This window comes from Micrasema longulum, unplaced genomic scaffold, assembly GCF_059751315.1.
Source record: "Micrasema longulum isolate JH-2025_06_02 unplaced genomic scaffold, ASM5975131v1 h1tg001536l, whole genome shotgun sequence".
Classification (NCBI taxonomy): Eukaryota; Metazoa; Arthropoda; class Insecta; order Trichoptera; family Brachycentridae; genus Micrasema; species Micrasema longulum.
In genome coordinates, this window is record NW_028278719.1 from 116,380 (window position 1) to 141,025 (window position 24,646).

General features: G+C 35.2%; 1 protein-coding gene across 2 annotated transcripts; it reads right to left on the reverse strand.

Annotated features, from left to right (window-relative positions):
- Positions 1-7,250: 7,250 nt before the first annotated feature.
- LOC148274989 (double-stranded RNA-specific editase 1-like) lies at positions 7,251-22,907 on the reverse strand. 2 transcript variants are annotated; one of them, XM_088236336.1, is made up of 9 exons: positions 22,771-22,895; positions 20,783-20,847; positions 17,547-18,490; positions 15,162-15,432; positions 13,898-14,113; positions 11,970-12,089; positions 10,622-10,758; positions 8,559-8,784; positions 7,251-8,432 (listed from the first exon to the last, which is right to left on the reverse strand). In XM_088236336.1, exons 4-9 carry the CDS (start codon positions 15,334-15,336, stop codon positions 8,323-8,325), a joined length of 984 nt encoding a protein of 327 aa, XP_088092462.1. In that variant the 5' UTR covers positions 15,337-15,432; positions 17,547-18,490; positions 20,783-20,847; positions 22,771-22,895; the 3' UTR covers positions 7,251-8,322. The 2 variants fall into 2 exon arrangements, with proteins under 2 accessions (XP_088092462.1, XP_088092460.1); XM_088236334.1 differs by lacking the exon at positions 17,547-18,490 and having other exon boundaries at positions 22,771-22,907.
- Between the last annotated feature and the right edge of the window lie 1,739 nt (positions 22,908-24,646).

Here is a 24,646-nt window from a genome sequence, read left to right on the forward strand (position 1 = left end):
TGAAATTATGCGGTGTTATACTAAAAAAAGTGTTACCATATAAATAAATTTTCTCAATATTTAGGGAAAAAATCATTGTAGGCACTTATTGCTAATCCAAATTTTAATTTTTGTGTTTTTAAGGTTAAGTACCTACATAAAATTATTTAAACATTATTTAAACACATTCAAAAAAAAAAAAACATGATGTGGTATTGATTGAAAATTTTTTTTTTTTTCAAATGAAATTATAGATAAATATGAATGATCCCCAATTATGACTGTTTTTACAATTTTTCTGCAGTTTTTCATTTCCGCACTTAAGCGTTTTTCTCAGTTTAACATTTTTTTTGCTGCTCCTTGAAAAATGTAAAACGGGGGTTTTACTGTATTTCGAAATATTTTATAAAAATTGACCAACTGCAAAATTAGATATTTTTTAAATTTTCATTTGCCGAAATTAAACTTCTACTGAAAATGTATTTGGCGAACAAAAGTAAATTCAATTTTAAAACATTTGAAAATATTTCAAATAAGTTTTAGTGCTGTAAATTTGGAATACGTACATATTTAGATTGTCATTTACGCGTGTCTCGGTTTAGACTCGGGAAGTACAATAATAAATCTTCATAATTATTATTCCAGTGCATAGGGCACTGCATCGGTGCACCAATCGCAGCGTATCTTGATGAAGGCGAGGTGATCAGTCTCACGCTTCAGGTGCCAGTCCGGGGACTGTGAAATGACTCGGGAAAGCCATATTGGAAATTTGATCAAGAGACCTTTCGTATGGACAAATAAACCTTCTATAATTAATATTTTTTACCAGTAATAGCGAGAATTAAAATGTAAATTTAGTTTTTTGACACCCAGCAGCCAAGGTGGCCCAATTACAGCGGTGAATTGCATTGCAGAATGTCCAGGCTTGAGAAAAATCACATTTAATAATTGTTTTCTTACCGGGAATCGAACCCGGAACCTTCAGTACGTATGTCGAGCGTTTGAGCCATTGCACCTCGGAGGCTGCCACAATTTCCATATAAATCACGCAATGGCGTACCCATTAACAAAAATAAAATAATAAAAAAGAAACACGCTTTTTTAATATGCCGTGTTACAATATAAGCGACAATATGTATGTTTGTATAAATCTTTATAAACATGTTCTGAATTCTCCCCCCTCCGAAGTTTATTGAGAACTTTTTCGAAAAGGTAATATGGATTTACGGAGCTTATGACCTGTCTTTGGCTGGTTTAAGTTGCAAATGACTAACCTTCCATATTCCCTTTCAAATACTTATCTATCTCTGCTAAAATATGTATATTCATTTAAAAAGACACAACAAGGTTTCATACAGATTTTACAATTTTCATGTGGAAAATTTGAGATATCGATTTTTTAAAGTCTAATTTACTATTTTCTCTCAAAACTGTAGTTGGTCAATTTTATGTGCACGGTGAAGGTATTAATTTCTTTTGTCAGGTCATTTTATAGCACCTGTCCAAAATCATGTACAGAATCTGATTGATAAGTTAAGTAAGTGGTTAAGATGCATCTATAATATTATTTTGTTAACCGTAATGTAGCAATTTATCACTGTAAATTTGAAATTCATTATTGTCCGAAAACATAATTTTTGCATTAAATTATGATTTTCATCTCTAATGGAGTCATATTTAACTTGACAAACTCGATGTATGCATATTTTTTGTTGAAATCATTTTTAGGTTGCTAGAATTCCATTCGTCCGTGCGCTTTGCAGCTGCAAGACGTTTGTTAATGTCAAATTATTTCAAAATGAAATTTTGTAAAAAGGGTCAAGTCTTGTAAACAATTATTTTGAAAATAAATACATTGAATAGTCCCAATTTAACAATGTTAATGGGGGCTAGATTTCATACTGTCTATGTGCTCTGTAGCTGCAAGCCGTATTCTAATCTAACTTCTATCTGTGTTAGTAAATTCTATCACAATTGGAAATGAGCTAGAATATCAACCATCCATGCATCATGTAGCTGCCAGACATGTTGGGATATTTATTGTATTGTACCATCAATTGAGGTGATTTTAACAAAAATGGCGTTACGTATTAGACTTAAATAATTTCTCGCTTTTTTTGTGAAAATTAATAATGAACATGTTATTTAAAGTATTGTCCATCGCTAGTGACTACTTTATCCCATCTTTCTGGCAGTATACGAATACCACCACGAAAGAACGACTCTAAGGTTATTCACGAATCGAGCCATCTTTTTGCATCTTCGTAAGAATCGAAGGGCCGCTCGGCCAGGCCACGAGTCATCGAACGGAACTAGGGATACGATTACCACCCGATAAAGAAGCAATGTCCAGCCGGAGAACTTCCTTCTTGCAACGTGTGGCCGAGCGTCATCATACTGCGTAATCTCTTAGTCGTGTCTCTCCACGTATTGGGGCTGTTTTTCCTCCAAAGCTCGGCTCAAACGATTCAATTGTAGTCGATAGCGATCTCCAACGTGATCCATAATGATGGATTCTTTGGGTTTGAGGAACTCATAATACACAAAACCCGGCTGATTGATGAAAAGTAATTTTCAACATGGTTAACACGATGAAAAAATATGTTGTTTTAATTTTGGCGGATTAACATATACTGTGCTTCACGATGACGTTGGCTGTAGTATTGCCCGATGTAAAAAGGCTAAGATAACATCACCCATTGAGAAATTATTCAAGTCCCTATTAAATTATCTATCCTAATATGACTTAAAACTTATTAAAAATATTTAATATGACATTGCACTAAGGGTTTATTTACTTTCTCGACGTGATAATTTTTTTATAAATTGTGTTAAATTTGATGATTCTAATTGTTATAAATGAATTATAATGTTATTTTCTTTGTTAGACTTTATGATGTTCATATTTTGTGAATTAATAGCACATTTACGATCACATGTCCGGTTTCTGTAAATAATAAAAATATTTTTGTAGCTCTAATATGGAATGATGAAATATGTAGTTGGTTTGTGATGTGTGGCGTAAGGAAATATCCTTCTGTGATTAGTACCTACAGTTAGCTCATATTATGTACCAGCCAATAACAGACGCATTGCTAGCGCAAAGATGGCATTTCAATATCAAATTTTGGATAAACATTCACATGCGAGTTGGTTTGTCGTAGAGAATGGGAGTACGAGGAAATCTAGTGACATCTATTGTTGAAAGGGGTAAGTTTTTTTTATAGGCCTTATTTGTTTAAACCAGACGATTTAAATATTTTGGGTGCGTCTAAATCTTTGTAGATAAATTCTGTATTTTTCCATGACCGGATTGATATCAATATTAGGTTAACAGTTATTTACAGCAAATTGAAGATTCAATTTATTGCAACAAAAAGAAAACATCTTTGAAACAGAAATATGAAAGTCTAGGTATTTACAGGGCTAATGACCTGTCACTGGCTGGTTTGAGTAGCCACTTTCACCATTCTGCTTATGTTTAAATAAATATCGACATTTTCTCAACACTTCCATCTGTAAACTTTTACAAAGTAAAATTATTTTCTCTCTCCGTTGCGATGAAAATCCACCCTTGTCTACGACAAACATTTGGACTTACTCAAAATATTGTTGAATTGAAATATTTGGGTAAATTGTAAGAATGCAAATTTTTCTTTTTCATCATCATTCCCTTTCCGCACCTAATGGTGCATAGGGCATTGCATTGGTACACCAATCACAGCGTATCTTGATCATTTTGTTACATGAAGGTAAGGTGATCAGTCTTACGCTTCAGGCACCAGTCCAGGGACTATGAAATATTGTGATGTGAAAACACCCGTTTAAATAAATATTTCATATCATCAACCAATACATTTTTGCCAACATAATTTTTAATTATTATACTAAATGGATACACTCACTGTGTAGATACTCACATGTTGCGTAAGATTTCTCGTGATACGTAACTTCGGAAGATTTAGTAAAGTTATTTACTGTACATAATACATCACTATATAAAATGCTAAGATATTTAAATAAGATCATAATACATATATATACATGTGGATTTCTTTTGTGCTTTACTTATTATTATTCAATAATAACTGAGTTTTAATAATTTAGATTACGGCCACTCTTCCGTTAAAGTTAATCTGACCGCCTCCATTCCTGTACATTGTAGACTGACGGTCGTCCCAAAGGTAAGCGTCCACATGTCTGCATCGGACAGATAACATCAAACGGAATTTAGAATTTTTAGTGCCCACTCTGTATCGGACGGACCGCACGCATCGGCCCATCGGTAATGCCAATGCAATGATCCGGAAGAGCAACTATTGCGACGCGTGCCGATGACGACCTACGGATTGCCGATCAAGTGGACTCAAATGTAAAAAATCCAATTGCAAATGGCTGTTGCGTCGGGAATCCAATGCTGCGGATCAAGTGGACATACTTCAGTAAATATAACGTAATTCAGACACGTGGACGCTTACCTTGATTCTATATAATATTTAACTTATGCAACAGATTCCTCTAGTGAGTGTTTACTTATATTATTGTAGTAGTATTTAAATAGTTAAAGTTCCAACATACTAGAAAATAAAAAAGTGGGAGAAAATTCACAATGTCCGAATTGTAATCTCACAAAAAATGTCTACTTTTAAAAAGGTTTTTACATATTATATTTAATACATTCTGCAGAGTAATTTTGCATTAAAAATTGTTCGAGATTAAAATTTCTAAGTAAAAAGTAAAATAACATCGCTTCAAAATCAATCATAAATGGTTCCATATTCTTAAAATAAAGTTCTTGTTTTGATTTATTTTTACTTTTAAAAATGACATCACACAAGTTATCCATAGTACACGAGATGGGTTGCAGTGTCACAGACTCACTAACCTAACCTAACCCGGCTCTACGATGTTCTAACAAGGTTATTTATGGCTAATAGAAAAAGCCTTGAACCGAAATATTTGGATAAATAAGAACACCAATACGCCTGATGCTCGCTCACTGGCGCACTATGATTTCCTAAGAGTGGTGCCGTGATGCAGTGGTGGATGACGTCATTGAAGCACTGTCTATTAGTTCGTTAGATAGCGCAGCTGTCTGGAGGGTGTTGATTGTGAGTAGAATGTCAAACGGCGGTGTTTTGCAGAACGGCCATCATAATGGTGCATAACGTGATTTGGACTATCAAAAATGACGGCCGTCTTGTTATTCCCACCGCATACCATGCCCGCTAGATAACGGAACTGCATTTTTTAGAAACAGCAAAAATTATCACTAAAACAAGTTCCGATGCTTTATGGATAAGTGGTTCGCAATATTAAATCTATAATGTACATTGATGTAGAAAACTTTAATTTTGAAAATCGGGTATTTCACCGTACACATTTATATTACGAACATTATTTAATAATTTTTGTCATTTATTGAATTATTTTAGTAACTCAAGTTCCAGTTTTGAGTGAGCAGCAATATCCCCTATCTATCTTTATTCTGTAGTATATACCTTTAGTGATATCAGATGTTAGGTTTTGGAAAATGTGCCAGCAAGTTACGGGTTCCGATTTTTTCTTGAGATGTAGTTTTAAAATAAATACCTATATGAATTTATGAAATTAAAACGTTAAATTTTGGACGATTTCATAGAGAAACTGTCTTTAGAGTTCTTTTTTTAAAATAATGGAACATTCCCTATATTCTTGTGAAATTATTTTAAATTTATGAAATCTTTTTAAGTGTCTTTGTGATTAAAAAAATGCTTTTCTTACTGTTTAAATTTTATGATATTCATAGAATTAATGGCGAAAAGGATATACAATTTGAGATTTTTTGTTATTTGTGATTTAATTTCGTAATTCTTAATGAGTAAATATTTTTAATTTATGTAAAAAAAAAAAAAAACACTCATTTACTAATGAAAACACAGTTGTAAATTTTTTTAATGTTTTTCAAACTGGAATTGTTTAAATATCATATTTTATCTGATCCATGTAGCCCTTTTGGTAACAAAAAGATTTTTAATGTTTGCTCCTTATTTATTATTATTTTATTGTGAATCTTGAAATAGGGCGCACATAAGCATATTCTTATGTGTGCCCTAATAATAACGATGTAACCGCATTAGAGTGAAACTTTTGAAAATTACCTTGATAATATTAAATTGTTATAAAGTGTACTAATTAGTGGCTGAGTATGTATTTTTTTAATTTATGACCTTTTACGTCTCCTCAAAAATTAATATTTTAAGTAGAAAAACACGAGTGATCTGTAGAAAATGTGAAGACATATTACATCGTTTCTTGTAAGAATGTGAAATATTTCTATCAAATTGTTTTATAATATGTCCAAACGTTGTAAATAATAATTACCCAATAAATCAATTTTGAGCATTATTACTTACTTCAAATATTTTTAATTTAGAGATTGTCATAATTATAATCACCACCGCCGCAGTATGTATATGTTCCCTAAAATGTTCAACTACGGTAAAACTCCAATTATCCAGATTAATGAGTACCAGACAGTTTGCTTTTCAAATAAGAGAATTAAAATTACATCAAAAACTTAAACATTTATAGCATAAATAAAAGACGAGTGATACTTTTATCCACAAATTTGGAATATCCAGTGACAGGTTTCATCGTTTTCGCGTCACTGGATATTCCAAATTTGTGGATAAAAGTATTACTCGTCTTTTATTTATATAATAAATTACAATGAACTTCCATCCAGAATTTTCACCAACAAACTTAAATGTTTTACTTAAACATGTCTAGCAAAGTTCATCACAAATTGTATTAAAATGAAAAACATCTTTATTTTTTTTATTTCCTGATTTCCAATCCGGTTATCTGTCAATCTGGATGACAGGAGTTCGGATAAATGGAATTCTACCGTCTTTAGTTTCGAAGAATTAGCAAAAGAAGATGGGAAATATATAATTAAGCACTTTGGTCATGAATATAAATTTAAAGTGTTTTTAGTTTCGGAGTGGGCTTAGTGATTATTTCTAGGTGGCGGTCTTTCATACTGTTCACCTAAGTATGTAGCACGGGACAGGCCCATATATGTAACTATATTATTATACTATAATTTTATATAATAGATGTGCATTATCACCATAATGGCCGATTAAATAATGTAATGAAATTACATATTTAGTTATTCTGATAAAATCAATCATCGTCTCGGTCGTCTCGACCATTATCTCGCATTATGGCGTGTGAGGGACATCTACTACAACTTCCATGGGTAAAAAAACAAATAAAACAAAAAATGATGGGAAAAGTTTATTTTTTTTCAGAGAAGAGAGGATTTTGTACATTTGGCTGTCTACAAAAACTTTAATTGCCTATTTAAAAAAATGCACACCTAACGTTACATTCTTGTCTTGACTGAAATTTGAATTTATTCAACACAAACATATTACATTTGTGTTTATCAATGCAGTAACACGGAAAACATATTATCCCAATATATGTTAGACTCACAAAAAACCTAACCAGAAAATCTCATTAGCATTCACTAAAATATGTGTCTCGTGGTCAGCCCGTTTGGCTACCACACACGGTCTCGGGTTCGATTCCCAAAAAGGTTTACTTTCATTTTAAAATGGGTGTTTTTACACCGCAATATTTCACAGACCTCGAGTGACGGACTGATAGCAAAAAATATTTGACACAGGCTGCCATCGGTGTACAAATACAAATGTGCACCATTTGCGGATAAGGGAATGAATGAATAGTAATTCAGGTGAAAGTCCCGTTTTTTTATTTATTCAATATAACACTTAGTGTATAATGATTTGCTTAACTTATATATAAATACTTGTGTATTAAAAGGACCCCTCTTTTACATTTATATTGCAGTTTCAAAACTCATTTGTCAAATTTATCAAATTACAGTTTTTAATTTATTTATGGGTGGAAATGATGTTTCAAAACTTTAATTAACATTCTAAAAAACTTTCAAAGATTTACAATATCATTTCATTTGTAAGCGGGGTACCGTACATATAAACAGGGGGCCATTATCTCGTAAGCACATCTTGAAATACTCTCACATACTCGAAATAGACGATTGAATAAGTCTTCCATTGTTTGGCCACCCGCAATTTACGTAACACTCACTCAAATTTGCTATTCCCATAAAGTATAAAAAGTGGTTAATTCTAATAAGTACAGGAAAAGCTCTTTGACATAATTAAACAAGAAGCTTGTCCTGTTGTGTTCACTTTATAACCTAACTCTATAGAATTACAATACTTGGAATAATTGTAATGTTTACGCGTTCACTTATAATCTTACTCTATAGAATTACAATACATGATTTTGGAATAATTGTAATGTTTACATATCCTCGATAGGAACCTTCCTATCCTCATCCGGGTAAGCTATTTTGAAGATGTCCTCGCACGCCCTCTGTGCGGCAAGTTTGCGAGCTTCCTTCTTGTTGGACGCTGAAGGAAAAAAGATAATATCTTAAAAACACATATCACAAACAGCAAAACGTCAATTCTGTATGTTAATAATAAGAACTAAAATATGTATATAAAAAAAAAAATTCAACAGCAAAATGGTGTCACCTTTCCCGATGTAGGTGGTCCCGTCCACGGTGACGCCCATGGAGAAGATCTGCGCGTTGGGCTTGACGGCCTCGCAGGCCAGGAAGGAGTAGTTGAGGGCGCCGCGCATCTGCGACAGCAGCACGCAAGGGTGCAGCGAGGCGGGAGAAGGGGGCAGCACGGGCGTCTTGTTCGCGCGTCTCGCCACCACCACAGACCCCGTCTCCGAGGGGGGCGCGCTCGTCGGCTAAGGAAAGACAAACAAAACAGAAGTCAAATTTTGCCACGTTTTTATTTACATAATGTAAAATGAGTTGGTGGAGATGCGTCACTGGGAATTACATATAGGTTATGTCTATCGAAATACATTTTTTTAAAAATACAAATGTTTTATGATTATTTGAACACAGCTTTCTCAAAAAATAGTTTATTGAAATTAAATAAGATATACAGTAAAACCCTTGTTTTATGTTTTTCAAGGGAGCAACAGAAAAAGTGTAAAACTAAGGAAAACGCTAAAGTGAGGAAATGAAAAATTTATGGAAAAAATGAAATTACATATACAATATATTTATTGTACTAGACTATACTAAATATACTGCAGAAAAATTGTAAAAACTGTCATCATTGGAGATTATGAATATTTACCTATGATTTAATTTTAAAAAAACACGTATAAATACTTTTATGTAGGTAACCTATAAATACTTTTATGTAGGTAACCTTAACCTTAAAAACACGAAAATAAAAATTTGAATTTGCATAAAATGCATACAATGACTTTTCCCCTAAGTATTGGGAAATTTTATTTATATGATATTCCTTTTTTTAGTATGGCATTACAAAATTTCAACTGTCATCTACATCGCGGCAAAACTGTTTCATATTTTTACGACAACTGTTTAAAGTATCTTGTTTTCATATTATGTTTACAACATCAAATAATATTGTATTGCCACATTTTTAAACTTTCTGCATCCTAATTTATTGATGTAAAGAATTCTTCCTAAACATGCATCAACTGCACGTCACAATTTAGTAAAATGACAAAATTAGACACTTAAACAAAAAGGTCAATTACACTGCACATACTTTGAATTTAGTTTGAGACAATTTGCACATTTTTTTTTTACCTCGATTTTACTCTCCATTCACGCAGCGGTGCGCGGCTCGTTGTCTTTTGACAAATCGAATGAGTTTTGAGATCGAACGTAAAACCGGGGTTATGAAAAACGTATGAAACGTTAATGGGGGAATATTTGAGTGAGAATGTATGGAACAAAATGGGACCTGAACATTTCGGCGTAAAAAGCGGGAAAACGTAAAATTGAGGAACGTAAAAACGGGCTTTTACTGTACTTTAAAAACTGGAAACGGTTTATCACAACATGGAAACAGCAGGGCGGATAATGCAGTTACTGACACAGATGATAATGTGATGAGAATGGAATCGGAATCCTGGATTAATGTTTTTAACTCGATGGTAAAAATCCTGAAAAAGGAAATCGAGCGGAGAACCGTCCGCTTTGTAGTGTAGTGGCTAGCGCGATCGCCTACCACGCTTGAGGTCCCAGGTTCAATTTCCGGGAAGGTTGGCATGAAATATTTGTTATTGAAGGTGGTTTTGCACTGAAGTAATTCATCGTCCCAGGACTGGCACTTGAAGCGTAAGACTGATCACCTTATCTTCCTCTAACAGATGCACCACCGGGTTTGATGATGGTGATGGAGATTATCACAAGCAGAAAGTAAAATATATACTAAAATGCCAAAGAAAGATCTCAGGGGTGGAAAAAGTGGTCGAGGATTTTGATTACTACTATGTACCATCATGCCACTCCCCCGAGAGGATGGACCGCAACACACATCTATCCTGACATACATTCCGAGCTTTTTCCACACACATGCCCTTCGGTACTGTCTGCTTTTGACATGACCAGACTTAAGATTTTCATTTACCTGATCACGCTCCATGCCTTCCTTGGTCGTTCTCATCCTGCGTTACCATTCATTCGTATGTCTTTATCTTTTGCGCTAGTTATAAATAAATTTAATGAGCAGTGTAATAATGGGAGCTGGCATACCTTAGTGGGCGCGAATTGGGGTACTTTGAACCCTTCGGTTTGCCAGTCCGTGAAGAGCTTGTGTAGCGCGTACGAAGCCAACTGGATCATGGGGAAGCTCGGCTCCTGGCTCTCCACCTTGTCTTCTTCGGAATCCACTGCAAGATGAATACACCACTTTGTTATTCTAACTAATCAAGAGACAAGGAGAATTTATTACATCTATATATTGAGGTGAATAACCAATTAAATACCCTTGTATTACGCTCAGTAACAGAAGTCATATAAGGTCATTGCAAAATTGAAGCTATTTGCGCAAGTACAGTATGTTAATTGGTACTAAATCATAAAACCTGTGTATGTCATAGATATGTGTAGATACACTGAGTTTGTGCTTATGAATCTCTGGATATAATATCTGGACCTTAAAGCTGAAATGCTGGAAATCACATTTGATAAATTGTTCAGGAGAGCAGTTTGAAGTTACAACTTTTACAAAACTGTTTTAAATGTATCTCTCGAAGTAAAAACACATTATTGCTGTTTTTTATTTTATTTATAGGGTTTTGAGAAGAATATTTAAGAAAAAAACATTTAAAATATGGACTATCAAATAACTATGGGACTACAATGCTTTTTGTTCTAACCCTAATTTCTCCTCGGACTTAAGTGTAAAAAGTAATGTAGAATATTTAATGAAAAACAATGTATTTATAAAAATAACAGGTAAATATAAATTTAATAACGTGATATTAATAACAATAAAACAGTTATTGAAAGTAAACAGTATGTGAAAAAAAGCAAAGTGAAATAATGAAATGAACGGCAAAAGAAATGACACAATTTTTAAGTATGGTTGATAAGATTTAATCTTGTGCAAAATCCCTCACTGCGTCAGAGGTAGTTTGTTATAAAAACTGTGGAGTTTATTCGGTATCCACTGCTTTAATACCAGCAAACCGTTGAATTTTGTTGAAAGCAGAGTATTATCACTGCACTACTGGTGTTTCAGAACAAGCTATTTCAGTGGTGGTATACCGGAGGACTCCAATGTTTTAAGCATTAACAGAATTTTCAATTTCAATACCTCTTGAAATAATATTATTTGTGAACTCGTTCGTAATAAACTCTGTCGGATTTCTTTTTCGCAGAGCTTATGTGTGAACTGCGGCCGAACTACCATATTGTCCCTTACCGTTCTGCCTGCGTAGTCGAGGCTATTCGCTGAGCTGGGACAATACGAAATTGTCTTATCATTGTCCACATGTAAACGATACTTAACTGTTTTAGATACCTTCACGCCGACTTGCTTCCACCAGCTCGACATCATGACAAAAACTAATGTTCACGATCGAAACAAAGTACTCACCCATCTTGACATCGTCGTCCACGGGCGGGGCGACTTCGGGAAACTGCCCCATCTGCTTGATGATCATGTCCCGGATGACTCCTTCCGCAGCGTTGTTCTTGGCCTGCAGCTTGGAGGTGCCTACGGAGCGGGGGACACGATTACACGGCGCAAGGAGAAAGGGGAGGCCGAGAGAGCGAGGAGGTCGGTGTCAGAATATCACAGAACATGCGGACCCTGATACCTCTAGACAGCTGTACGCCGGAGATAGATTCAGAGGACATTCAGATTTGCGCAGTGAATTGTCATCATTTGAGAGAATATTTACTCTTCCCTAACCGTGATAGAAAAATCTGCACGTTCCTGTGCTGCGTAGTCAATACATATGCAAAAATTAGGGATTTAAAATGATATATTCATAGACAATTGCTTCAATTAACTATATTTGAACCCAAAAATGATATTTATGAAAAAATCATTTGCTAATGCTCACAACGAGAGCGAGTGGATCACCCCTAATGAAGCTCAGAGAGCTACTGGCTACTAGAGATGGGCGTTTTGGTTATTTAAAAGGAGTAGCAGTAACAGTTACCGTTTCACTAATTACTAATGTGTAATGTAATCACAAATGTAACAAAAACTAGTAACTACTAAACTAAATAAGATATTATTATAATAAAATAACCGCAAAGTTAGTTCTTCAAATATAAACTTTATATAAGATATTATTAATTCACAAATTAAACTGCTAAATGACATTAATTTAAAGGTTCCTTCTTATATTACTGCAGCAGTGGACTGTTGCGAAAGGCGTTGCTTCTCTGTAGGGATTTATTCTTGTACGGTTAGAAGTTAATGTAGGAGGGTTCTGGTACTGCGGGGACCAACAAATAGGGACCGCTGGAGACTACTATTTCAGGAGTTAAATATGTAGGATATAAGTAGTTGAGAGGGTTGGAGCTCCTACCCCAGTTAGAGATTGACAGAGAAGGCACGAGGTTGCTGTTTAATGCGTACTTATTACATGGCGAATAAGATACAGCACTTGAACTACATGCTGGGACTGAGTGACGTCGTCGAGCTGGGTTGACTGAACTGAAATTGTTGGGCTGACTGACTGGCGTTGCCACGCCCTAGGGTCTCTTTCTAGGCCACGTTCCTTTGTAGTTCATTCATGGTAGGGACGATGTGAATGTACTGCAGAACGATGCTCCCGATTTATGTGCAATACTGTTAGAGTTGCATTACGATGTTGTATTGGATTCTATAGAAAATGATGTCATGCTTTCTTCGTTCATCGCACTATTTCAGGTGAAACGTTTAAGCCTTACAAATATACTATTCGAAGCGTAAACTTATGTCCTTTAGAAGGCAGACGTCACCAAGGTAACTTAGCTGGAAAAAGTTGCATAAATCGGAATAATTTATTTTTTACTAAGTGACTTTGTATGATTAATATTTCATTGAATAAAAATTCATTTTTAACCACATTAAAATAAATAATTTTTATATTTTCTTCCTTTCACTAACTTTTATAGCTTGCATTGTCCAGATTATAAAGACACAAAAGCCACTTAACCAAATTATGATACCTTGCATTTATTTTTTTTTGTATCAGAAGGAAAAGTTGCCAATGGAATTTATTAAAAATACATGAATGAATCATGTTGTTTACATAAAACCTCAAATTGCGATTTTTCAAAATGTTTTATTGGTTAGTGACTTTTGCCAGAATGGTGACGATATAGTCTATGTGGGTAGTTCCAAATATTAATCTAATACACTGGATCCAACCCAGAGAAAAACACCTTACTAAACACATACTGTAGTGATATTTTCGGAGCAGATTTACAACTAAAGATACTTTACAATATTTTATATCACCACTATAAATGGGTCTGTTATGAAGCTAAAGAAATATCTTTTAAATACAAAGTGTGAATTGGTACCTGTGCCGCGGTACTCGATGCCGTCAACATTGAGCATGGCCACGTAGTTGAGCGGCAACGTGGGCGCGAAGGTTTCCGGGTCGGGTATCACGGTGCACTCGTGGCGCACGTCCCTCGTGAGCTCGTTGAGCACCATGAGCGCGTTCTTGGGCGTCAGCAGGCGCCGCAGCTGGCGGTTCTGGCGCCGCCTGCGCTCGCGCGTGCTCACCTTGAACCCTGCAACACCCGTATACCGACATCCGCCGTCAGCTACTGTCGCACAAATAGTATCGAGGTAAAGCGCTAATTGGTCAAAATAATTAAGTGGAAGTTAATACTTAATTGCAATAGAATTCCATCGAGAATTTTCAATAAATAATGTATACAAAATTGTTGCGCCGGCAGTGAAATTAACATTTTTTTAGGAAATAATATAAACAATGTATCTTTTGACGACAGATATTTTTTACTGATTACAAAAACACATAATTTTATTTTGAAACATTTGCTTACCATGCAAGAGGTTCGATTTCGAAAATTTAAACACTTCCGCTTGCTAGTGGTCATGTTAACAATTCAAGGGTTAGGTTTTAGCTTATCTGATATCACCCACTTGCAATGTTCATTATGCATTGACCATAGAACATTAAAAAAAAAACATTGTAAAAACCAAACCAAGGATGTCATTCATAAACTAAAAAAGAAGTTGTAAATTGTAATGAGGTGCCAAGCCTGCGCTCACCAAGTTCACAAAGCTTGGATTTTTTACACGCAGTTTCAACCATACGTGTGATACTTTGTCAATGCTTTCGGCGAAAACACCAATTAGGTACTTAGACGCTTACATATCATAAACTTAAACCGATCCCAACGCCCAGCGGCATCGGTAATAAGTTAGTCCCCCATTTGGATTTTACTACTTAGGTTCATATTTCGAAAATGATGATTTTAAACAATTGAAGATTTTTTGCTCAACTGTTGACAGTGTTTTTGTTCGGTGTGTCCGAGAAGAAGCTCGTTATAAAAGTAAACAAATGTATGGAGAAAACTATAAAATAAAGTGCCAACAAATGTTTCCTCATTATATCCGAGATCTCACCCCGATCTTACTCCGAGTTTGACTGTATATTGTATTACATGGGCTGTATTTTATTGACTGCAGCAGTTTCTACAAATGCCATAATGAAATGAAAATATGGGGAATATTCCCTCGGAGTTTTCCAGTCCGGCTCGGAAAGGGGGTTACACTGTAGAAGCTGGCGATGTTCAAATCCTAAAACCTAACCTTTCTTCATCCACTTCTTGCGGCCGGGAGTCGCCGGGTCTTCGGAGCCATCGGCCGCCTCCGCCGGCTCCATCTCCACCTCCTCCTCCTCCTGGGGCGGCGAGGGGGGCGGCAGCTCGGGGACCTGCTGCGGGAAGGTCTGCTGCTTGACGGGGGCGGCGGGCGGGGTGGACATCCATCCTTGGTTGTTGCTGTTGTGGTGCGGAATCTGCTGCAGGTTTTGGTTGTTGGGCTGCGAGTACTGGGACTGAGGCTGGTTCTGATTCTGGTTCTGTGTACCAAAGGACTGTTAGTTCAACACAAAACTATTAAGATGGTAATGGCTGATTTTAACTTAAAATAAAATTATCTAAATGAAATCCGACATTTAATTGCACATCACGGAATGCATGTATAATATAATAATAAGACAACATTTTTTCTAACAATTTTTTATTTATTTTTTTGTACATAATATTAATTGTACATTGGCGAGCTTATTGCCAAATGGCAATTTCTCCCAACCAACCAATGAGGAAGTTCAGCGGTTTTTTAAATTTTTTTATAGACTAACAAAATTAAAAAATGCCATCGCCATGATTTGTTAAAGTTTGGTAATTTTGAAAATCTCCACTGATACTTTGAAATTACACCGCCCGTGACGTCATGAGTTAAGCCTGAGTTTTTCTGCCATTGAATAGTTGAACCGCGTGAAATAAAGCAAATTATTTTTACCTGTTAAACGTCAAAACGTGCTTAACATTTAAAAACGTGGCTACCCGGAAACTAGAAATCCGTTACTGGTTGCGCTACAACCGATTGGTTATTGTAATCACGTGAACCTGTGACATTTCAAAGTAATTCAATTTTATCAAAACCATTTTCATACTTTTTTGAGTAACCCGGCCATACAAATGCTCTAATTTTTACCGCGTGCAAGAAACCATTTTTTAATTTATTACATTTATCATTTTTCCAATTTCCCATGGCACTGAACTTCCTTATTGAGCTACTCTAATAGTAGAGTAAAATAATTACAGATATTTTTTGTACTATTCTCAGGTTATTTGTCCACTCCAGGAAGAAAACACAGTGAGATTATAAGAGAATTATAATTATTTAAAAATTCTTGTTATATTTTTAAGATATTTTTATATATTATTAAATACCAAACTACGTTTCAAAATTAATATTTGAAGCACCTAGTTTGTGATTCTTCACATTAAAAAGATTTAAAATTAAAATAACGAGTTGCAGGATTCATATTCAGCTCTACTGGACAATAGGACAACCGTTCATAATAAATAATACATATATTTATATAAATATATTTATATATATATATTATATACCTTCTGTTTGAATATGACCCAAAATTTGTATTTTTTTTAAAGGCTGGTAGGACTTTCATACGTGTCAATTTTTGGTGTGTTGTGTGAATTTACACTATCGAAATTAGTTGAGCAAAGAATTTTGTATTAAATTTCATGTCAAAAATAAAGACGTACGAGTGGTACCAAAGCGATCAAAGAGGGCCGAGAAGTGGTTGAAGACTTGCCGCATCCTCGTCATCCACCCACATCAATTTCGGAAGAAAATATATAAGAGAGTTAGCTGCTAATCAATGCATAGCAGTATACACAATGTTCTGGACATGAAAAGTGCTGCGGTGCGAATGACGCCAAGACTAATTGAATTTCTTCAAAAAGATCAACACAAATCTGTCGCTGAAGAGATGCGTTTGGCCAAAAGTAAAGTATAAGTCATTCCCCAAGCACCGTATTCACCTGATTTGGCTCCGTGTGACTTTTTCCTGTTCCCTAAACTCAAATTATCATTTTGCGGAAAGCATTTTAGCTCGATTGAGGCGATAAAAGAAAATTTGCAGAGGGATCTGAAAGCCATTCCGAAACTGGCTTACAAGAAGTGAAATGAAGATTGGAAAAAACCTTGGAATAAATGTATTGCCTCTATTTGAAGGGGATAAAAGAAATATTGATGAAAAATTTAGCTTAAGTCGGTTTTTTTACAAATTCTAGGTTATATTTGAACATAAGATTTTGAAAATACCATTGCTCCCAGGGCACCTGTCGCTGTTAAACAAACATTAGGTTTAATATGAACAAAAAGAGGAGGAAAAAGCCAATATTTATCTAGCCGCAACATAAAACTCTCTAACTGAACTTGTAGAACAAAATGACAGCATTAATTATCATATTTTTTCTGAATGGCATGCAAGGAAAGACATGTTTTGCTTGGTTATATAAAGGGGACACGGATATGTAATATTAAAATGCAACGAACAATGAGAACACTTAGAAACTAGCAGACAGTAATGAAAGCAGCAGTAGTTGGTGCTTTGATTACATCCATCACACGGATATAGAATGCGGAACACAAACATACCCATTGTTACTGTTGCACACAGCCGCACGTCCTTACTGTTAGTTCCTCCTTCCGGAAATGGGGAGTATCAGGGCCGCAAGATCCCGGCGAGGACGACGGCAGGCGGCCTATGCCGGGGGCGACACTTTACAGGGCAACAGAGAAATGGGGAGAAGTTACTGTGAAGTGTGCGCCCCGATAGACTCCTGACACCGTCGCCTGCCTGGGAACTTGCGGCCTTAACTGTCTGAGTATACGCTTATCTATTGCATCGAAACATCCAATCTAACGTATATCCACGAGACACGGCCGATAATAACGTGCGAGGTCATCGGCGACAAAACCTCTCCACTCACTCGCGCCCATAATAAAAAACAAGCTATTTCGATGTGACGCTGTACAAAACGGTGATATTATAACTATTATTTTGATTTTTACAAGAGAGCGTTGGGGTCATTTGTCGCCGGACATTTCGCGCAGAATAGTCGGCAAAGTCCGGGTGGAAGACACGGCTCGACGGCGAACATGGATGCTTTCGACGCATACAAACGCATATATGCACAACAGAGCGACTAAATGAGAAATGGGAAACGAGACAACACGTCGGTACAGACTGCTGTAACGGCGTGCCGTGTCTTACTACACAGTGGCTCATTACCAAAGGGACAGTATAGAATACGGATGGACTGATCAAAATAACAAAGTATCGAAAGATGATTAAAGGCAAAATAAAGACAGTATCTGCAATTCACTAGGAATCATCGGTAGTTATTTTATGACACAGTCCACTCTCTATGGAGTCCAGTCTCCCGAAAAGATAAACCGTCTCCGGGACGGAGAGATGTATTGATCGGGAGACTATGCCAAATCTATACGGCCGGCGATGAGAAGGAACCACCGGGCGTGAGCGGGGCGGAGGGGAGGGGGGGAGGAGTGCTCCCGCGGACCGCTAGCCCCAGTGGTAGCTGTAAAGGCAGGTAAAATGGGAAATGAATCAAAATAATAAAATTTTAAGAACTAATTGTCAATATTAATCCCCTTCATGCTGTTTGTGGTGAGTGCGAAATCATTTCTCTAGAAGTACTTAATTGAGTGATGTTCGATATCACCACACTGCGGAGGACCATAGAGAGCATTCGGGGGGGTTAAATATTAATTGCCACTAATAATATAGGAAAACTAAGGAATTTTAGACTGTTACAAATAAAAATGTGTGTAAAAATATTCAAAAAAGTATTTTTTTTTAAATGTCATTTTTTGTGGTTTTCAAAAGTGGCTGGAAATATTAGACAAATCATAAAAGTTGATGGGCAAATCTTAACAGCCTAGGTAGGAAGAAATTGAATTAAATTTTCAAAGCACTTAGAACATTATGGTTATTGACTTGTTTTAGAATAATTATATAAAAGTCGTGACATGTACACTCAAAAGATAATTATTTATTTAACATTGATGTTTTCTGACGATATTTCTTGATAAAGCGCATTCCTTTAAGTACGTAATTTAATTGATATTTTGTTCAAAATCATTTATGATTTATTTGTTTAATGATAGTCTAAGTACGATGTTAAACATTTCAACACAAATATTGATATAAAATCATCAATAATCATCAAAAGGTTTGCTTGATGAAATAATACATTTTGGTTATTTATTATTGAATGATACTTAAACTCACAAATTTGGAATAACCAGATTTCAAACATCTTCGAGACTGGTATCTTTATTGAAAAAATCATTGTATTTATACGAAAACAGTAAAGATAAAGAATAGTAAATTAATGGAATTATTTTGATCTGAAGGACCTTTTAATCTTAAATATAGGTTAGGAAATGATCGCTTGATAATCATTGTCTCTTTACATCTTATTACAATTATACGTGTGTCTGGCTTAGTGATCCAATTAGAATTAATCTCTCTCTCTCAAATGAATGCTTTATATATCTGTCACAGGGTACTCTATATTTGGTCATTTTCAGAGATCCTGATGGACTAAATATTTCATTTAAAATGATCTAATATGTGATTTTTTTTTCTTATGTGTTAAGGTTTCCTTGAAGATTACGAAAAATTTCATGGTAATATTCAAAGTAATTACCGAAATTAAGTGCAATTTGCAACCCCGGCACATCACAGGAAAGGGAGGGTTAACAAAGTCTTTCGGGGTAAATACAAAATGTTACAAAAGCGATGAAACCGGTCACTGGATATTCCAAATTTGAAGGTTTTATTTTAGTTCATTTCAAAGAAACTCAGTGGTACATAAAAATATTACTTTGCATTTTAGTCTAAAATTCTCTGCTTTCACAAGTCACTTCATCTAGCTAATATAAAAATAAAGCAGACAGAAAATTAATCGCACATACATATAAACAAAAATCATACGTTTATTTGACACATTTATAAATGTTTTTTTTTTTAAACTTGTAGAAATAACTGGCCAAGTATGTATTACTTCATTGAAAATATTTCAATATCTGCTTATTAAGGAAATTCTTTTGACAGTTTAGAAGCACTGAAATACATTTTGATACTTCGAAGCTGTCCACAAGTAATTTTATATGTTTTTTTTCCCCATTATAATTTTAAATTGAACACTTCCAGCGCCCAGCGGTTAACATTCTGCTATTTTTACATACGATCCCAGGTTCAATGTCTGGCTGGATGGACATAAAATATTCATTTGGACAAGTAAATGAACCGTAAGATTTGGTAATATTTTCTTTATTATATTTTTTTAGCGCCAGATTTTACTTTTCTGCAACAGATGATCGAGATAGTCTGGATTTACTTTACGAATGCGGTGCCCTATGAACCATCAGATGCAGATAAGGGTAACAGGACAGAAGGCCCAATAGCTGTTGTAAATTACAGTACAGAACACAGAAATTAAGAACCAGAATTTATTAATTTTTGTGTTTTCACCGGGAATCGAACCCGGAACTTCCGTGTGCGAGTCAGGCGTCTTGGCCATTACACCACGGAGGTTGCCATTGTAAAAAAAACAATTTTTTACGAGCCGTAAATAACTTACTATTAGAAAATGGGAACCACAACTCGGCTCAAACGATTTATTGATTATTTTATATTTATTAATAAAATCCTGCTCATTGAAGGTTAGGTTAAATAGATTATGTTACTTCTCGGGACATTTTGTTATAATTTCAACAGTTATGTTTGTGTGAAAATTTATATTAAACCATATTCGATTGTCAATTTTATTTACAAATATTTTTTTAAAGGAATAGGTGTTTACCTGACCAGCCGGAATGAATGTTCCGGGACTGTTGTACCGGGAAGATTGGTATTGATTACGGTTATCTGCAAATAATAAATAGGTAAGCATCAGTAATACACAGAGCGGTTTTTGAATGGATGAGGATGTATATGTACATCTCTATGATATGTCAAATCTCAAAGTAATAATTCGCAACACGCTTATAGAGCCGTTCATACAGTCAAAAATCATTCTTGAAATACCAATCACGAAGTTAGCTACAGTTTACAGTAAAACGGCGGGCCACGGGTACTCGAGTCGAGAATTGCAAGCGCAGCGACGAACTGTCCGTTACACGTTTATTGTTGAACCGAAAATCAAATAAATAAAAAAAAGTTTGCAACACTTTTGTTATATGCAATAAAGCGAAAGGTTGTCTCTTTACTTATGTCAGTCGTGAATTCTTACTCCCGAGGATCAAATGTTTGCTTTACAAGACATGACAGAAAAATTTCTGGCTAAAGACCAAGAAATTTTCTGCACATTCGTCGATCTGCAAGAATTGTTTGATAGAGTCAGCAGAGATATATTATGGAAGGTGTTATCGGAGTATGGAATGACCGTCAAACTGATACGGGCTATAGCATCTCTGCATGAGGACAGCACAGGTAGGGTAAATGGATCCTACACATGGTGGTTTGACATTCCTAAAGAGCTCACACAGGGATGTGTGGTGTCATCACGGCTATTCAACGTATATATCGATATCTATAAGACAGAACTGAAAGGTTTAAGAACGGGAGCAAAAATGAATGATTTTACAATGCATTGTCTTGTATGCTGATGATGCCGAAAGATTTAAACATTGCTATGAGGAAGTTCAGTGCTACGGGAAAATGTATATGAAGTGTTTTCTTACACACAGTAAACATTAGAGCATTTAATTGTACAGCGAAGTTACATCCTTTGTACCCACAACCACTGTTCACTTCCCACTTTAGTATCCTTTGATCACCCGCCACAATAAGACCTCGTATCGTGAATCGAGCCTTTATTTTGTAGAACGTGTACCACATCATATACTTTGTTTCTACCAACCACCGGTGTTCAGCTCCAGATCGGGGGCCTGTCCTAGTGTTGGTGCCGCTCGCAGGTGACTAGTCGGACCACAGCAATTCCATCAAGAACGAACCAGGTTAGTGGCATCTATTCCTAATCCATCTCATTCGTTGGGGTTGTGACCGATTGACACTGCATACCGCATATCGAGGATATTTACTTATTTCATTAAAATTAAAAAACAGTCCACTGCGCTAAATGATATGCGTGGGAATTCATTTTTCTGCCATTGATTTTAATAAAACTGAACTATTTTGAACTACGTCACAAGTTCTTAAGAATCAACCAATAATAGCGTTGTGATAGATTCCCGGCTTCCGGGAAGCTGACTAACCAATCGGCAGATCTTTCCGACTAGAACTTGTGATGTCTTCCTCATTCAAATTGTTACTTTCAAATATTGTCATGTACTTATAAACTATTTTATTGTGAAATGGGACAGCGCATTTGGCTTCATAAATTTATTCTAGTGCATGCAAAGAAAAATACAAAAAAAGATGGGCCAGATCACTGATGATTTGCTGTTCTCTGGAAGCCATGACAGTGAAGTGATACCCACTAAGTTAAAATACACATTCAGAATTTCCTGCATATAAAATGAACTGACCCTATGGAATCAAACGGGCAAGGCCGCCCAAAATAAAATGCTAACCGTACGCTGACGCACTGTAGTAATAATACAGTGATATTACGATTACAACGAACACATATCGTGTGAAACAAGCTTAGTGATGTTGAATAGCGCTTAAAGAGAGTAAATACGGGTTAAATTATAGATACTTTAAGCGCTTCAGTTATCTAGATCACAAGCTTCAATGGTGAGGTCACGACATCTCTAGACAACGTAGTTGACATGTTTCCACTGAGGGAAAGCTATTGAGAATAATGTATATAATTTAATAACTTACAAGAATTCCTGGTATTCATATTGAAGCAGTCGATTAGACGGAAAAGTAATCAAAAATTAATATTTTTAAAATTTCGAATAATGGCGACGCCGGCAAGTCACGAATCGATTCTTTATGTCATAGATAAAAAATGCCAGACTCTGCCAGGGCTGCCAGACTGGATCAAGCGAAAATAGGTAGATTCAGAAAAATAAATCGGTAGATTCGGGTGGATAGGAGGGGGGGGGGGCAAAAATAAATTTGACAGTTGTTCAAAATTAAAGCGCCATTTCGCCTAAGGCCGGGGTTTTAAATAGTCGAAAACGCGATGTAAGTGTATGTAGCGAAATAAATTAATTAAATCACACACTAAGTTACCAATGTATTTTTTCAATGCATAAAGATACATCAGCTGAATGTATTTTCATAACATATATTCAATGATGTTTATTAATACCCGTTCTGTAGAAATGCAAGTATTGTGTATTATAAGCCTGTTAATGACTCGGTAAAAATGTTTATTTTTTTGAGGTAGAAGCGTTTTGCAGCATAGAGGCCCTGACACTGATAGCCCTTCTCTGTCTTTCTATGTCCTGGTCATTTTTACAATCATCAGTCAAATTTTGTTGTCAAACAAAATGACCAAACAAAGAAACAATTAATATTTTGAAGTTATTTAAATATAAAAAGTGCTAACTGCTGAAGTACTGAACAAATTGCTAAAAACAATGATTCAACTAAATTTAAATAGAAAATAGATAATTAACTGAAAAAAACCATTTCTATCATTGTTTATACTTATTAAAGGTGATGCCCTTACATGTCTCTTCATAAGATAGGCAAAGGGAGATATATTTTTTTTAATAATGTCATGAAATTCTATGATCATGATTTATTATACAACAATATTAAATATTTGAAAATAACCGGGAATTACCATTCACAAATACTTACCAATTCATTTCATTAATATATCATTCATTACCGTCAAACATGACAATTTTGCCCAGCCATGACAATTTTGCTCACTACCGAAATCTATAACAAAATCAAGTTTTAAAGTTAGAAAAGTTACTGGTATCATAAAAATTACATTTGGTAAGTATATTTTGATAGTTCCATGGCAAAACTAAATATTTAGTTTACCGCCAGCTTCAGTTGATCACTTGAAATTTGAAGTTAAACTTGAAGGTCTGTTTGTGTATATCTACAAATATTGTCAAACCTTTTGTTGTTGCGGAGTTTGTGTTGTTGAAAGGAGGCAAGTAAGTTAAAAGAAAATGAAGTAAATGGCAAAAAAATTATTTTCAACGAGGTAACGGGATGTTTTGTTCAAACTGGCCCATAAATCAGATTTTTTGCCAAAGATTTAACAAATAAGATTTAAAAATCTGATGGGGGTTTCAACTCAAATACACGCTGAAAATGACAAGCCAGTTATTCTGTTCATGTAAACTTTTTATACCACACAGCAATTGGTAAACAATCCATCTGATTTTTCTCTGCCGTCAGGATCAAAAGATACCTAAACCTTATAAAGGAGAACATTGAAAAAATGTCATAACGATACGGAAACAACAGACTTTGATGCCTACTCAGTTAATGAATCAACAGATTTCAAGACATTCATCACAAGTCATTACGACAAATATGAACAACGTGCCTCCGAATCTTCGGCCGAGGAAAACTAAAAAACCGAGTTTAACACTGTTGATACGCAAAATGACAAATACTATGTCAGTTTAGTTATCGGCGCATCAACTACCACAATTTGAATATTGTTATGTCATTTGTAAGACGCAAACGTGATGGAGCTCTGTGTGATCTCAAGTTGAGGATATTGCTGATGTATTTAATTGGAACATAGTGAAATCTTTATCTGAACCTGTAATCTTGC

Bases quoted from the DNA above. Each gene is read 5' to 3' on its own strand.
- LOC148274989 (XM_088236334.1), bottom strand. The intron at 12,090-13,897 runs GTACCAATTCAC...CCCGCTCCGTAG, and splicing joins CATCGAGTACCGCGGCACAG to GCACCTCCAAGCTGCAGGCC. The intron at 10,759-11,969 runs GTGAGTACTTTG...TTCATCTTGCAG, and splicing joins GGACGACGATGTCAAGATGG to TGGATTCCGAAGAAGACAAG.